The sequence below is a fragment of the Protopterus annectens genome, chromosome 9.part0 (assembly GCF_019279795.1).
Source record: "Protopterus annectens isolate FY-2018-M chromosome 9.part0, PAN1.0, whole genome shotgun sequence".
NCBI classification, from domain to species: domain Eukaryota; kingdom Metazoa; phylum Chordata; order Ceratodontiformes; family Protopteridae; genus Protopterus; species Protopterus annectens.
In genome coordinates this window covers 1,816,646,240-1,816,663,787 of record NC_056743.1, presented here as the reverse complement: position 1 = coordinate 1,816,663,787, position 17,548 = coordinate 1,816,646,240, and the positions used below count along the sequence as shown (strand labels likewise).

The 17,548-nt window shown below is 36.4% G+C and overlaps 1 protein-coding gene across 1 annotated transcript in view; it reads right to left on the bottom strand.

Annotated features, from left to right (window-relative positions):
• The window catches only part of COL5A3 (collagen type V alpha 3 chain), a 1,727,233-nt gene that overhangs the window by 228,410 nt on the left and 1,481,275 nt on the right, over positions 1-17,548 (bottom strand). Inside the window, exon 60 of the mRNA XM_044084684.1 lies at positions 14,618-14,653. Within this exon, the coding sequence (XP_043940619.1) occupies positions 14,618-14,653 (36 nt within the window). The remainder of the gene's footprint in view (positions 1-14,617; positions 14,654-17,548) is intronic.

The following is a 17,548-nucleotide window of genomic DNA, read 5'->3' as shown; positions in this document are numbered from 1 at the left end:
TTCATAGGTAGTGAGACTTGCCTGCATTGCATGCAACAGAATCTCATATCACAGTAGTTTGAATATGAGGACAGCCTACTTCTTAACTCTTAGGGCAAGAAATCTGGACAAAACCCTAAATAATAGTAGTACAAAGCCCCCAAAATAGGGACAGTTTTTTTTTTTTTTTAATTTTGCTCTTCTGAACTTAAAAAGTTGATAGAATGGTAGGTTTTGCATTAGCACAGATTTTGTGAAGGGTATGAAGTCTGAAACTAAATGTCATTATTTTCTGACTTCAATCCTCAATGATTTGCCATAGACACAAATATTTTAAGAGAAAGAGAATAAAAATATGAGGCAAAAATCTGGGAATTCTGTGAGAACCTGGACAGTTGAAAAGTATAGTGGACAGCAGTTCTGCAGTGGATTTGTTGGAGTTCACAGGGTGTTCCCGTACTTCCACATGCTACCAGAATTTATGCACAAAGTTGGTTGATTGTGTTATTTTTGTATACTGAAAACTGTCATTTGCATACCATTACATAATCATTTACATATTTGTTTTGCAGTGCATTTGTGCTGCCTGCACTGCAGCGCAACATGTTACAATAAATCACTTTTATCTTGAGAATGGCTTATTCCACATTAATGTGTTCTGCTTACCATGCAACTCGTCTATGTATCCTGCCCAATTTACCAGGGGATTCCAAGTTGTTGATTGTTTATCATCTTTGGGCTCCAGGGGTTAGAGTCATAAACATTTTTACCTGTAGGGTGGTAGAAAGGATATTTTTGGACAACTGTTTTGCTTGAAATGAGCAGACAACTGCTTTGTGGATGCTGAGCTAGGGAAGCTGAGTGCAGTGCAGAGTCAAATGTAGGGTCCCAGAGGTGGGAATATTTTGGTATGGAGTGAATAGGTGATTGGCGTTCCTAGGGATAGCAGTGCTTGGTTAAGTAAGTTGCAAGTGGTTAGTGGATGTAGGGATGGGAGCACTGCCAAAAAACTTGTGTAAGTACCAGCCATCACATCGTATCCGCACCCCATTTAATTTTAGTAATTTTCCGCTATAATGCTAAAATGCTTATTCCACACTAATGAGTTTTGCTTACCATGCAACTCGTCTATGAATCCTGCCCAATTTGCCAGGGGATTCCAAGTTGTTGACAGGTTCTCATCTTTGGGCTTTTGGGATTGGAGTGATAAACATTTTTACCTGTAGGGTGGTAGAAAGGATATTTTTGGACAACTGGTTTGCTTGACGCGAGCGGTCATCTGCTTTGTGGATGCTGAGCTCAGGAAGCTGAGTGCAGTGCAGAGTCAATTGTAGGGTCCCAGAGGTGGGAGTACTTCGGTATGGAATGAATAGGTGCTTGACGTTCCTAGGGATAGCAGTGTTTGGTTCAGTAAGTGGTAATTGGTTGGTGGATGTAGGGATGGGAGCACTTGGCGTGGGTAAAGATTCGTATGTGTGTAGTAGAAAGCAAAGTGCTGATCCAGTCTTGCAGAAATTCTTTGTATGCATGCAGTTCTGAAACCTGCCTGTGCCCTCACACTGCACATCTAAATAAGGTTGTGCCTAAGTTCTCATGACTGGAGCCATATCTTACATATACTGCCAAAAAACTTGTGTAAGTACCAGCCATCACATCGTATCCGCACCCCCTTTACTTTTAGTAAATTTCTGCTATAATGCTAAAAAGAATCCACAGTTAAGGAATCTGCACCTAGTTTCATGCATTTCAAGCCCCATATTTGAACATGTGAGTGTTCAGGGTTACCTTTGTAAATATTAAGTAAAAAGAAGGAAAAGCCTAGTTATGAAGTATAGGAGTAAACACACCAAGGCAAATGTCCCGAAAAAACATAAACTCCTAATACTACGAAAACCACACTGAAGGAACAGAAACCACTGTAAAATCTAGTATAAATCCAATGCTCTTTATTGTAGGTAAGCTCTTTTGCAACCAGCCCTGGTTGCTTCCTCAGACCAAAGATTGCAAAAAAACATCATCCCAAACTTTAAAAGCCTTGAATCCTGTGTCTTATGACTATGACCAATTTAGTTAAATGAGTTAAAAGACCAAGTACATGCAAGATGCAAATACACTCAGAAAGCACAAAATTTCATTCAAGGCAATATATAATAAAACTGCATATAATATGATGTAAAAGAATCATACAAGGAACATACATAAAATTGCTATATATATATATATATATATATATATATATATATATATATATATATATATATATATATATATAAATAAAAATAAATAACCTGCTATACTATCTAACATACTAATACTACCCTATCTGTAAATCACTAATAAAACAGCTTTCTTTCTAATATTCAAAAATACTCTATGTATAAATAAAGAAAAAACATCTAATGTATACTATATTATATTATATTATATGTTGTCTAAACATAGTCTAACTATAAAAAGATGGTATAACCCTATCTATAAATCACAAAATGAAATAGATTTCTTCCTAATCTTCCTATCTTTCAACACGGGTTTCAGAGATACATAATCATTCAGGCCAGGTAGTTTATGGGGTGCTAACATAAAAATCCATCTCAATTCCCTTTGTATAGTTCTGTTATTTAAATCTCCCATCCTAATGGTTTCAGTGACAGTGTCAGTAATAGAAAAGTAAAAATAATGATTCTCCCTTGTTGTAACATGTCTTTAGCCAGTGCACTATGTTCCTGTTGTCTCCTAAAACAGTAAAGGTGGTCACGAATTCTCAACCTTAACCGTCTGTTGGTCTTACCAACATAAAATGCACTGCAGCAGGCACAGTGGGCTAAATATATCACATTCCTACTCTCACAGTCACCTGGAGGCCTTAAACTTGAAGGATTTCCCCACTCGATGGATGGACAAACACGGTGTTAGTTTCTATATACTGACAAAACGAGCATGTATTACAGGTGGCAGCATTTACCTAATACTAATATATTTGTATTAACCTAAACTGCCCTACAGCTTCTTATCTATCCCACTACTGTCCTACTGTGTATAGGTGTGGGACAATTGAAGGGAGGAGGGATGACGATCTCCTAGTCCCATAGTTCATATGGATCTATGTTCTAATCCATCTGTATAGCAGAGCATCTGCTTCAATGTTTTTCGATTTTTAGAAATAAAGCGAGGTTTCTCTCCTATTACTGCACTTATCCTATCACCAGTCCCCAATATATGCCAATTACGATATATTATATCCTTAATCAAACGAGTATCAATACTAAACTTCACTAATTGTTCTCTGCTCTTCATTTTCTTAGGGGTCATTTCCACTCCACCCATATTGGGACTAGAAAAATACGGTTTCCTGGTAGTGTTCCTTTTTAGTTCTGGCTTCAGCGCATGCCTCATTTACCTCTCTTTCATGGTAACCCCTGACTAGGAACTCATCCCTCAGGGTCATCAAACTATCTTCAAAGTCCTCATCTCTTTCATGGAATTTTGACATGCGTAAAGCTTGATTATTGATGACGTTCCTAAAAATACGGGAGGGTGCATACTAGTGTGGTGAATATAAATATTACGGTAGCAGTCCTTCCGATTCAATTTAGTGTACACATTGCCAGTGGTTCCAGCCAACTGTATTTTTATATCTAAAAACTCAATGGCGGCACGAGATCTATAAATGGTAAAACCTAAAAAATCAGTACTTTCATTTAAATGTTCCACAAATTCACATAATCTTTCCTCACTACCCCCCCAAGAAAGGAACAGGTCATCTACAAAACACCGAAAAAATAATTTTGTGATTTATAGATAGGGTCATACCAGCTTTTTATAGTTACGCTATGTTTAGATAACATATAATATAATATAGTATATGTTAGATGTTTTTTCTTTATTTATACATACAGTATTTTTGAATATTAGGAAGAAAGCTGTTTTATTAGTGATTTACAGATAGGGTAGTATTAGTATGTTAGATAGTATAGCAGGTTATTTATTTTTATATATTTATATATATATATATATATATATATATATATATATATATACATATATATAAAATTTATGAATGTTCTTTGTATGTTTTTTTACATCATATTATATGCTGTTTTTTTATATATTGCCTTGAATGAAATTTTGTGGTTTTTGAGTGTATTTGCATTTTGAATGTACTTGTTCTTTTAACTCATTTAACTAATTAATTGGTCATAGTCATGTGACAGAGGATTCAAGGCTTTTAAAGTTTGGGATTCTGTTTTTTTGTAATCTGAGGAAGCAACCAAGGCTGGCTGCGAAAGCGCTTACCTACAATAAAGAACATTGGATTTATACTGGATTTTACAGTGGTTTTTGCTCCTTCAGTGTGGTTTTAGCAGTATTAGGAGTTTACATTTTTTCTGAACATTTGTAAATATTAAGTACAAGTATATTGGGATGTTCTTACAATAGGGTAACACAAACATATGTATTTACTCCTTGAGGATATGCAGATGTTTGGTATATTATTGGAATTCATGTATCTGTTTCACCTGACATGTAGATTATGATACCAGATGGTGTACATACTTGTATCATTGTCTGTAATTCAATGCCCACCACTCCACTGTATGTTATTATCACATTATCTGTCACTCCTTTTAAATCATACTATATCAGAGATGAACAGGATAATGTTTCTAAGCCAAAGTTCAAAATGATTTTTATCCAAAACTGTACAAATAGCAGTCTATAAAGAAATGCACTCTGACTACTCTTTAATTTGAATATACCAAATACACATGCCTGGATTTAGAGGTCCTTTACAGGGAGAATGGTACAAATTCATTTTGGATCGCTGGGAATATGCTGTATATGTACTTCTTCAGATAGCATTCCATGGCACTTCATCCTGGCTTCTCCCAATTCCTGTTCTTTTCTGAGTGCATGACCCTAGTTGCTGGTTTTCATAGGTAGTGAGACTTGCCTGCATTGCATGCAACAGAATCCCATATCACAGTAGTTTGAATATGAGGACAGCCTACTTCTTAACTCTTAGGGCAAGAAATCTGGACAAAACCCTAAATAATAGTAGTACAAAGCCCCCAAAATAGGGACAGTTTTTTTTTTTTTTAATTTTGCTCTTCTGAACTTAAAAAGTTGATAGAATGGTAGGTTTTGCATTAGCACAGATTTTGTGAAGGGTATGAAGTCTGAAACTAAATGTCATTATTTTCTGACTTCAATCCTCAATGATTTGCCATAGACACAAATATTTTAAGAGAAAGAGAATAAAAATATGAGGCAAAAATCTGGGAATTCTGTGAGAACCTGGACAGTTGAAAAGTATAGTGGACAGCAGTTCTGCAGTGGATTTGTTGGAGTTCACAGGGTGTTCCCGTACTTCCACATGCTACCAGAATTTATGCACAAAGTTGGTTGATTGTGTTATTTTTGTATACTGAAAACTGTCATTTGCATACCATTACATAATCATTTACATATTTGTTTTGCAGTGCATTTGTGCTGCCTGCACTGCAGCGCAACATGTTACAATAAATCACTTTTATCTTGAGAATGGCTTATTCCACATTAATGTGTTCTGCTTACCATGCAACTCGTCTATGTATCCTGCCCAATTTACCAGGGGATTCCAAGTTGTTGATTGTTTATCATCTTTGGGCTCCAGGGGTTAGAGTCATAAACATTTTTACCTGTAGGGTGGTAGAAAGGATATTTTTGGACAACTGTTTTGCTTGAAATGAGCAGACAACTGCTTTGTGGATGCTGAGCTAGGGAAGCTGAGTGCAGTGCAGAGTCAAATGTAGGGTCCCAGAGGTGGGAATATTTTGGTATGGAGTGAATAGGTGATTGGCGTTCCTAGGGATAGCAGTGCTTGGTTAAGTAAGTTGCAAGTGGTTAGTGGATGTAGGGATGGGAGCACTGCCAAAAAACTTGTGTAAGTACCAGCCATCACATCGTATCCGCACCCCCTTTAATTTTAGTAATTTTCCGCTATAATGCTAAAATGCTTATTCCACACTAATGAGTTTTGCTTACCATGCAACTCGTCTATGAATCCTGCCCAATTTGCCAGGGGATTCCAAGTTGTTGACAGGTTCTCATCTTTGGGCTTTTGGGATTGGAGTGATAAACATTTTTACCTGTAGGGTGGTAGAAAGGATATTTTTGGACAACTGGTTTGCTTGACGCGAGCGGTCATCTGCTTTGTGGATGCTGAGCTCAGGAAGCTGAGTGCAGTGCAGAGTCAATTGTAGGGTCCCAGAGGTGGGAGTACTTCGGTATGGAATGAATAGGTGCTTGACGTTCCTAGGGATAGCAGTGTTTGGTTCAGTAAGTGGTAATTGGTTGGTGGATGTAGGGATGGGAGCACTTGGCGTGGGTAAAGATTCGTATGTGTGTAGTAGAAAGCAAAGTGCTGATCCAGTCTTGCAGAAATCCTTTGTATGCATGCAGTTCTGAAACCTGCCTGTGCCCTCACACTGCACATCTAAATAAGGTTGTGCCTAAGTTCTCATGACTGGAGCCATATCTTACATATACTGCCAAAAAACTTGTGTAAGTACCAGCCATCACATCGTATCCGCACCCCCTTTACTTTTAGTAAATTTCTGCTATAATGCTAAAAAGAATCCACAATTAAGGAATCTGCACCTAGTTTCATGCATTTCAAGCCCCATATTTGAACATGTGAGTGTTCAGGGTTACCTTTGTAAATATTAAGTAAAAAGAAGGAAAAGCCTAGTTATGAAGTATAGGAGTAAACACACCAAGGCAAATGTCCCGAAAAAACATAAACTCCTAATACTACGAAAACCACACTGAAGGAGCAGAAACCACTGTAAAATCTAGTATAAATCCAATGCTCTTTATTGTAGGTAAGCTCTTTTGCAACCAGCCCTGGTTGCTTCCTCAGACCAAAGATTGCAAAAAAACATCATCCCAAACTTTAAAAGCCTTGAATCCTGTGTCTTATGACTATGACCAATTTAGTTAAATGAGTTAAAAGACCAAGTACATGCAAGATGCAAATACACTCAGAAAGCACAAAATTTCATTCAAGGCAATATATAATAAAACTGCATATAATATGATGTAAAAGAATCATACAAGGAACATACATAAAATTGCTATATATATATATATATATATATATATATATATATATATATATATATAAATAAAAATAAATAACCTGCTATACTATCTAACATACTAATACTACCCTATCTGTAAATCACTAATAAAACAGCTTTCTTTCTAATATTCAAAAATACTCTATGTATAAATAAAGAAAAAACATCTAATGTATACTATATTATATTATATTATATGTTGTCTAAACATAGTCTAACTATAAAAAGATGGTATAACCCTATCTATAAATCACAAAATGAAATAGATTTCTTCCTAATCTTCCTATCTTTCAACACGGGTTTCAGAGATACATAATCATTCAGGCCAGGTAGTTTATGGGGTGCTAACATAAAAATCCATCTCAATTCCCTTTGTATAGTTCTGTTATTTAAATCTCCCATCCTAATGGTTTCAGTGACAGTGTCAGTAATAGAAAAGTAAAAATAATGATTCTCCCTTGTTGTAACATGTCTTTAGCCAGTGCACTATGTTCCTGTTGTCTCCTAAAACAGTAAAGGTGGTCACGAATTCTCAACCTTAACCGTCTGTTGGTCTTACCAACATAAAATGCACTGCAGCAGGCACAGTGGGCTAAATATATCACATTCCTACTCTCACAGTCACCTGGAGGCCTTAAACTTGAAGGATTTCCCCACTCGATGGATGGACAAACACGGTGTTAGTTTCTATATACTGACAAAACGAGCATGTATTACAGGTGGCAGCATTTACCTAATACTAATATATTTGTATTAACCTAAACTGCCCTACAGCTTCTTATCTATCCCATTACTGTCCTACTGTGTATAGATGTGGGACAATTGAAGGGAGGAGGGATGACGATCTCCTAGTCCCATAGTTCATATGGATCTATGTTCTAATCCATCTGTATAGCAGAGCATCTGCTTCAATGTTTTTCGATTTTTAGAAATAAAGCGAGGTTTCTCTCCTATTACTGCACTTATCCTATCACCAGTCCCCAATATATGCCAATTACGATATATTATATCCTTAATCAAACGAGTATCAATACTAAACTTCACTAATTGTTCTCTGCTCTTCATTTTCTTAGGGGTCATTTCCACTCCACCCATATTGGGACTAGAAAAATACGGTTTCCCTGTAGTGTTCCTTTTTAGTTCTGGCTTCAGCGCATGCCTCATTTACCTCTCTTTCATGGTAACCCCTGACTAGGAACTCATCCCTCAGGGTCATCAAACTATCTTCAAAGTCCTCATCTCTTTCATGGAATTTTGACATGCGTAAAGCTTGATTATTGATGACGTTCCTAAAAATACGGGGAGGGTGCATACTAGTGTGGTGAATATAAATATTACGGTAGCAGTCCTTCCGATTCAATTTAGTGTACACATTGCCAGTGGTTCCAGCCAACTGTATTTTTATATCTAAAAACTCAATGGCGGTACGAGATCTATAAATGGTAAAACCTAAAAAATCAGTACTTTCATTTAAATGTTCCACAAATTCACATAATCTTTCCTCACTACCCCCCCAAGAAAGGAACAGGTCATCTACAAAACACCGAAAAAATAATTTTGTGATTTATAGATAGGGTCATACCAGCTTTTTATAGTTACGCTATGTTTAGATAACATATAATATAATATAGTATATGTTAGATGTTTTTTCTTTATTTATACATACAGTATTTTTGAATATTAGGAAGAAAGCTGTTTTATTAGTGATTTACAGATAGGGTAGTATTAGTATGTTAGATAGTATAGCAGGTTATTTATTTTTATATATTTATATATATATATATATATATATATATATATATATATATATATATATATATATATATAAAATTTATGAATGTTCTTTGTATGTTTTTTTACATCATATTATATGCTGTTTTTTTATATATTGCCTTGAATGAAATTTTGTGGTTTTTGAGTGTATTTGCATTTTGAATGTACTTGTTCTTTTAACTCATTTAACTAATTAATTGGTCATAGTCATGTGACAGAGGATTCAAGGCTTTTAAAGTTTGGGATTCTGTTTTTTTGTAATCTGAGGAAGCAACCAAGGCTGGCTGAAAGCGCTTACCTACAATAAAGAACATTGGATTTATACTGGATTTTACAGTGGTTTTTGCTCCTTCAGTGTGGTTTTAGCAGTATTAGGAGTTTACATTTTTTCTGAACATTTGTAAATATTAAGTACAAGTATATTGGGATGTTCTTACAATAGGGTAACACAAACATATGTATTTACTCCTTGAGGATATGCAGATGTTTGGTATATTATTGGAATTCATGTATCTGTTTCACCTGACATGTAGATTATGATACCAAATGGTGTACATACTTGTATCATTGTCTGTAATTCAATGCCCACCACTCCACTGTATGTTATTATCACATTATCTGTCACTCCTTTTAAATCATACTATATCAGAGATGAACAGGATAATGTTTCTAAGCCAAAGTTCAAAATGATTTTTATCCAAAACTGTACAAATAGCAGTCTATAAAGAAATGCACTCTGACTACTCTTTAATTTGAATATACCAAATACACATGCCTGGATTTAGAGGTCCTTTACAGGGAGAATGGTACAAATTCATTTTGGATCGCTGGGAATATGCTGTATATGTACTTCTTCAGATAGCATTCCATGGCACTTCATCCTGGCTTCTCCCAATTCCTGTTCTTTTCTGAGTGCATGACCCTAGTTGCTGGTTTTCATAGGTAGTGAGACTTGCCTGCATTGCATGCAACAGAATCTCATATCACAGTAGTTTGAATATGAGGACAGCCTACTTCTTAACTCTTAGGGCAAGAAATCTGGACAAAACCCTAAATAATAGTAGTACAAAGCCCCCAAAATAGGGACAGTTTTTTTTTTTTTAATTTTGCTCTTCTGAACTTAAAAAGTTGATAGAATGGTAGGTTTTGCATTAGCACAGATTTTGTGAAGGGTATGAAGTCTGAAACTAAATGTCATTATTTTCTGACTTCAATCCTCAATGATTTGCCATAGACACAAATATTTTAAGAGAAAGAGAATAAAAATATGAGGCAAAAATCTGGGAATTCTGTGAGAACCTGGACAGTTGAAAAGTATAGTGGACAGCAGTTCTGCAGTGGATTTGTTGGAGTTCACAGGGTGTTCCCGTACTTCCACATGCTACCAGAATTTATGCACAAAGTTGGTTGATTGTGTTATTTTTGTATACTGAAAACTGTATTGTTTTTATTTGTTGGTTGCTAAGGATATGACATCATGACAACCAAACTTTTTACATTTAAAAGGGGATTTGGCGCTCTTTTGTTTTGTCTGAAGAAGCTTCTGCTTTGCCCAGGAGCGAAAACGTTTTTAATAAAATACGTTCACGTTACTACTTTTGGTTCCTGAGTGCTTGGACTTGCTTCGCTTTTTTATCCAAGAATTTATGCACAAAGTATGGCTATTTTAGAAGAATTATGCAGTGCTGATACCTTGGTGGACCAATCTCACATGATGGCCTCATTCCTTTTGGAATCCAGACCATAAATACTCCCTGTTGTGGAAGATGTTGATAGAAAAAAATAAATAAATATCACACTTATGTAAAATGTATTCAATTCATCTGTTGTAATTAAAATTAAATATGAAATCTAACTCCTGACTTTCTTTAATCATCTCATTAGAAAAATATTGCTGCATTTGAAATATGTCATCTCAAGACTGTCTAGCAGTTGCCAGAACCTTCCTTTATATTTGTCTTCCAGGTACTTAAAGAAATAAGAGGTTTTCTTTGCAAGTTTCCTTCAGGTAAGATCAAATAACTAGATAAAAACAATGTTGACATTCATTTTGTGATCACTGTATAACATAAGAAATATCATAGGTTCATAGGTTGTTACTAGGTCACACCCTCCAAAACATTTGGATCCCAAGAATCATTGGGGGTGGGGGTCATATTAGTATGCAGGTAGCTAAGGATTTGTAGGAGGGCATTAGTTAGGATAATACTTTTCTTATGGAAGGCCTATGTCCATAAGGGACATGGGGGCCAGACTGGGGTAAATTTATGATTTCTCATCCAATTGTCAAGGTTGTATTTGAATAGAGTCAGGGATAAACTCTGTTTTACATGGATGGGGAGTCTATTGCATAGTGCAGGGATCCTTTCAGACACATATTTGTCTTTCCAGCATGTTCTGTTTATGTCAAAAGTGAAGTTCAGATTCATGGATCTAGTGTTTCTGGTGCTGTTTGTTTTGTGCATGTGCAAAAGATCCATCAGGGTTGGATCTGAGGAAGCCCTGTAAGCCAGAAAAACATCCCCTCTCAGCAGCCTGTAGGAGATGGAATGTAGAGACAGAGCCTTTACGTGATCAGTGTAGGACAGGGTGTTCATGCCCTGAATTCTCCTGGTGAGAAACCTTTATGGGCTTTGCAACTGATGCAAGTGCCTAGTTAGATACATGACAAAGGGGCACTGTATTCAATGATAGGTCTAATAAGGGCTGAGTGGAGTGGTGCTATAACTTCCTTGGACCTGGATGGCATTTAAGTATAAGCTGGGTGAAACAGAAAGATTTTCTTATTATCTTAGCTACATATTGGTCAAAGGCCAAACTGCTGTCTACATTTGTTCCTAGATCCCTTACTACTGGGTCAACTCTTAGAATGTTTTATCTATGGAGTAATTAACTAGAATTGACAGTTTCCCAAAAGGCATTATAAAACATTTTTTGACATAGAGTTTTAGGACATAGCTTTGGCACCAGTCATTTGTCTATGTTTAACCCACTTGCAAGATAGTTGTGTCTTGGGGGAATCTATAATAGCTCCCAATTTACAATCATCTGTGAACCTGATGAGCTAGAGACCTTAACATTAGCCTTAATTTCCAAGAAGTAGATGCCAAACAGGAGTGGGCCCAGCACACAGTCTTGGGGCACTCCACTGGTGACCGGTCTCTTGGTGGAGGGTGGTCTGACCGATCCTGATGTCTTGGGGTTCTGTTTGTGAGCCAGCCGGTAATCCAACAAGTTATGTAAGGGCTTACACCTAACTCAAAGTGCTTGTCAACAATGCCTGAGTGGAATATTGTATCAAATACTTCAGCCAGGTCAAGATATGCTGTATGGACTATTTTACCCTCATCCATTGTCTTGGTAAAAGTGCCTGTAGGTTTCCAATGTTCTTATTTAGCATTTCCTGATAATTCATTCCATAGTTTTGCATATTAGGCTTATAAGACTGATGGTTCTGTATTTCCTGGGTTGGTTGATGGTCTACTCTTATGGACAGGAATGATTATTGTGGTTGTCCATTTACTTGGAATGTAGTCTTTTTCAAGGCTGTAGCTGAAGAGTACCTCAAGTGGTCCTAGAAGGTCATGTTTTAGACTGTTCAGGCGGCAACTAGGGATTTTGTGAGGACCTGTGGAGGCAGCGTTCTTGGCTTTAGCGAGTGCTGCTAGTATTTGCTCCCTGCTGATAGTTGGGGGATACATGACTGAGGGGATTTCAGATGGTGGAGATGGGAGAGATATGGGGTGCAAAGTTTGATCTGAATTTTTCAGCCAGTGAATTTGCTATGTCACCCTGATCAGTGAAGGTAGTACCATTCACCACTAGCTCAGCACACTCTTGTGTATTATCTCTCAGATTCAGGATGTAGCTGAAGAAGGCCTTGTGATTGTCCTTAGCCTGAGAGGCTATCCTGACCTCAAGGTTGACCTTGTTGGAATTAATTAGACCTTTTAGATTGTCCTTTAGTTATATAACAAAGCAGTGGTCTTTAAGGGAGTTACTTTTCCTGATTTTGGCCATGAGTTTTCTTCTTTTATTATATACCCTGAGGATTCCTCCAGTGGGGTTTGTTTTTAGTGTTTGCTTTGGGTTTACTTCTGGTAAATATGGTAGCCTTCATGCAGCCATTCATATGTTTGTAAAATGACTTGAGAATAATTCTGCATAGGACTTATGTTTGGGGGAAGCCATGAATTTTGACAAACTGTCAATATGATATAGTTTGCTTTAGAGAATAGTTCCCAACTGTTACTGGTTTAGCTGGGTTTTCTGTATTGATTTTTACTTCAGAAGAGACAACCTTGTGATCTGTAAGGATGTGACATGGGGGGGGGGGTGCTCTCTCATGTGGGTGAGTACCAGATCCAGCATATTTGATCCTCTGGTTGTAGCATGCATGATCTATTCCAGGGTGTTTGCCCATGAGCTTGAGGCAGTGTACATTTCCCAGTCTATAGGGATGCAGTTAAACTCACCCATGAATAGGGTGTTTGGATGGATGGATGGATGGATGGATGGATGGATGGATGGATGGATGGATGGATGGTGAGTTCCTTTAATAGGTTTAGGTAAGAGATGTGGCACTCTAGGGCCATAGATGATGATCTGTGGCTAGTCATGATATGGTGAGGGATCTTACTTATGACATGCACGTGGATGAGCTCCATGGTATTATCCTGTTTAACCAACCAGGTATATTTGTTGCTAACATAGATCAAAACACCTTCACCTTTGGTCTCAGTATGTGATGTTGTTGGTCTAAATGTGTGACAAGCACTGTAGCCATGCACTTTTGGAGTACTTTCTGCAGCTCTAAAACAAGTTTCTTTCATTTAAGTCATAAATATGCAAGAATACTGCTGTGATGCTAAGAAACTGATGACATTTTATTTCTCCACTCACTTTTAAAATAATTACCAAGAAATATAAATAAACAAGCAAAAACAGAAAAACTGAACATGTCAAAACATACTGAGTTAAATAACTCCTTTAGAGGAGGGTTTTTTTTTTCCCATAGGAATATTCTTCCTGACAATGGCAATACCAAAGGCAAATTCAGCTTTACTAAAATAATGAAAAACGTTCTTAAAATTAATAACTTTTCACTAACAAAAAGATCAAGAGAAGGACTTAAAATATAGTAATAATAATAATAATAATAATAATAATAATAAAACACAGTTAAGAGAATGACTGCTGTAACAACAACAGCAACATTGGAGCGCTCTGCCAATGCTGTTTGCATTTATGCAGCAGCACCCCCTTTTGGTCATGCACTGTAATTGCAGGTATCACTAACCAGGGTGCTGATAACACTGGAAAAACTCAGGTCATTGAACACCACAAATGGTACTATCAACATGTGAAAAATGTGACCAGGAAAACAACAGACAAAATTATCTGCAAATGATACTGGTACATTCTTATTATGGTATACAAACAACTATTGCCCAAACCACTTTGTGCATCTCTTTGCTAGTGCAAAAACAGACCATCCAGTGGAAACACCCAACAGCTTTAAAATCATACCCTTTGACTTTAAGAACAAAATAGATGGAATAACTGTAATTCATAAAGCATCATGGTCTTCGCTCATTAATGCAATTAATGAAAACACAATGGCAATTATGCCTTTACTTATAGTTTGTGTTATTTCTAAAGGGTAGTTTGTGTTTACAACATTCACCGCTACTCATCATTACTAGAACATTCATTAAAGTAGGATAATTCATTGGGTTACTCACAGGTGCTCCTTTAGACCCCTTCTGTCCCATTGGACCCTGTGCAAAAAGAAATAAAAGTACAATTATAAGCATGGATAAAAGAAAAAAGTATTGCCTTCTTCGTCACCTGACTCACATACATGCAACATTTTATATTACTGCAGTCTATTGTAACATAGCCTTAACATTACCTTTTGAGCATCTGTATGTAGGTACAGATGGCATAACCTTCATCAGAATAAACTACAAATAAATACTCCCAAGGAAAGTTAACTGTCAAAAAATTAATGCATTAAAAGGTTATACCACAAAACTCAAATACATTTTTGAAATAATTTATATACATTAATACTGTAAACTGTATCCCATCTGCTTTCATCGTATCTATTGTCAGCAAAAAAATATTGATAAAAATTATACTGTTGGTGTTAACTTGTTTCGCAAAGTATGGACTGCTTCTTTAAAAGACATGCTAGGGAGGCTTAAGCCATAGGGTGTTAGAAACTTGTACTGTGTTGTGTCTCAGGTATCCTGTCAGACCACATGACAGAGGCCATAGTCTGAAACAGTTTTCATCATTCCTGATCTCCCCACTAGGTTTAAATAAAAGTAAACAAGCCAATATTTCAGTCTGTTTCTGTTTCCCATAAGGCTTTATTGTTATCAACACAATATTAATTAAAGACTCATTCTAGCATGGAGACTTAACTATCAGCAGGATAAGTATGCCTTGTTTACAGGAATGACTGCTTTTCCAGTGTACTATACCATTGTTCCAGTAATTCTTTATTTTTTTCCCTTAATATGTTCATGGTATAGCAGCTACCATTACCGACTCATAACACTTGGATCTCTACTTCACTTCTTTCCTGGGCTTGCCCTTCTGTGCAGAATCTGCAGGTCTTCAGTGTTCAGGCATGCATTTTTCAAAACCTGTTCTGGCTTTTTTCCACATTCCACAGATGAACTGGCATCCTTCCAAGTTGCTAGGATTGTATGATTCTGACAGTTTGAGTATGTGTGTGTGTGTGTGTGTGTGTGTGTGTGTGTGTGTTTGCCAGTATGTATATGTGTGTCCATGTGTGCATGTGTGTGTGTGTGTGTGTGTGTGTGTGTGTGCGCGCACACGCATGTGCATTTGACTGCGTATGTACTTGTATAACCTCACATGCATGTGCATTGTGCTGTGGGTTTACCCCTACTTTGTGCTCATTAAATATCAGGATAAGTTCTGGCTTCGTCTGTGATCCTGAAATGAATTAAGTTGATAAACTGAGTATGAATTAAAACTTCAGCATCACCTGTTATATCCTTTTTCTCAAATGACAACTAAGTCATCATAAACTGAAGGTATTAGTAAGCCTGTTATTCACCATTTGGCTTGCTGAGGTGGTGTGCAGTGCATTTTAGGATTTACTTACAGCAAGACCTGTGACACGTTGAAGGCACTTTAGTTGAATGTTATATGCAGTGCTATTACTTACACTGAGCACGCAGTGAAGAAAAGGGCAAAAACATTGTTTCTGATCCACTGACATGGTTATTGCCCCAGAATAGTTACAGAAGTCCTTGTGTTAAAAGGCAGAATTAATTAATGATTATATAACCTAAAGAATATTAGAGAAGGCTGACAATCATACTAACACTATGGATACGTATAAAGGTACCACTAAATGTGGCAGGTGTAAACAGTGCAAGTATATAAATGAGTCTAGATACATTCGACTCAAAAATATTAATTCTACTTGCATTAAAACAAGAACAGGGAATTGTAATACAAGTCGGGTGATTTATATAGCCACATGTCTTTCATGTCCTATGTATTACATAGGTAAGACTGAAAGAGTATTTAAAAAGCGTATATATGAGCACTTTTATCGTATCCAGAAAAAGGACACTAAGAATGCTCTGTATAAACACATTCATGAACATGGTGCAGAACATTCCTTTTGTTTTGCTATTATTGATACGATCAAGTATTCATTATTTGGGGGTAACTGGAAGATGCAACTAGCAGCCTTAGAGAGTAGATGGCAGATTCTATTGGACGCTACAAGACCCCCTGGACTAAATGAATCCATTAGTATCAAACCTTTTTTAGTCCTCTCTTAGTACATGATATTATGTTATTACCAATGTTATTATTAATTTTAGTAACCTACATTTATGGGACACAATTTAGATTTATTCATATGTCTTTATTATCTAGGGACATATCTCTAATTTAAAGTTAGGTATTGTAACCTTATTTTAAGATTCATTACAATGTGTTATATATTTGTTTACAATTTATATTTTATATATTGTACTTGTTGACATTCATACAATTATGTATATGTGGTATTGTTTTAGGTAATGAGGAGTGTTTTATACATACAGACATATATTATTGGGTTTTTAAAATTAGGCTGTTGCAACAGTGAAGTGTTGTCTTTTATGTACTGCACCTTTAAGTGTTTTTGGCGCACTTTTTAATTAGAGTGATGTGGTTTATGTATATATAGGAGTTTATGAGATTTATCAAATTGTTCTGAAGAAGACTGGGTTCCAGTTGAAAGCGCTTAACCGTACTATCTTTGTGGAATAAAGACTTCATACTCCTTCGTGTACGAGTTTCTTTGGAGGTTCCTGTTCTTCAATTTTTTGGAGTTGCTGGTTCTATTGTTTTTACTTTTTCTCAAATGACAACTAAGTCATCATAAACTGAAGGTATTAGTAAGCCTGTTATTCACCATTTGGCTTGCTGAGGTGGTGTGCAGTGCATTTTAGGATTTACTTACAGCAAGACCTGTGACACGTTGAAGGCACTTTAGTTGAATGTTATATGCAGTGCTATTACTTACACTGAGCACGCAGTGAAGAAAAGGGCAAAAACATTGTTTCTGATCCACTGACATGGTTATTGCCCCAGAATAGTTACAGAAGTCCTTGTGTTAAAAGGCAGAATTAATT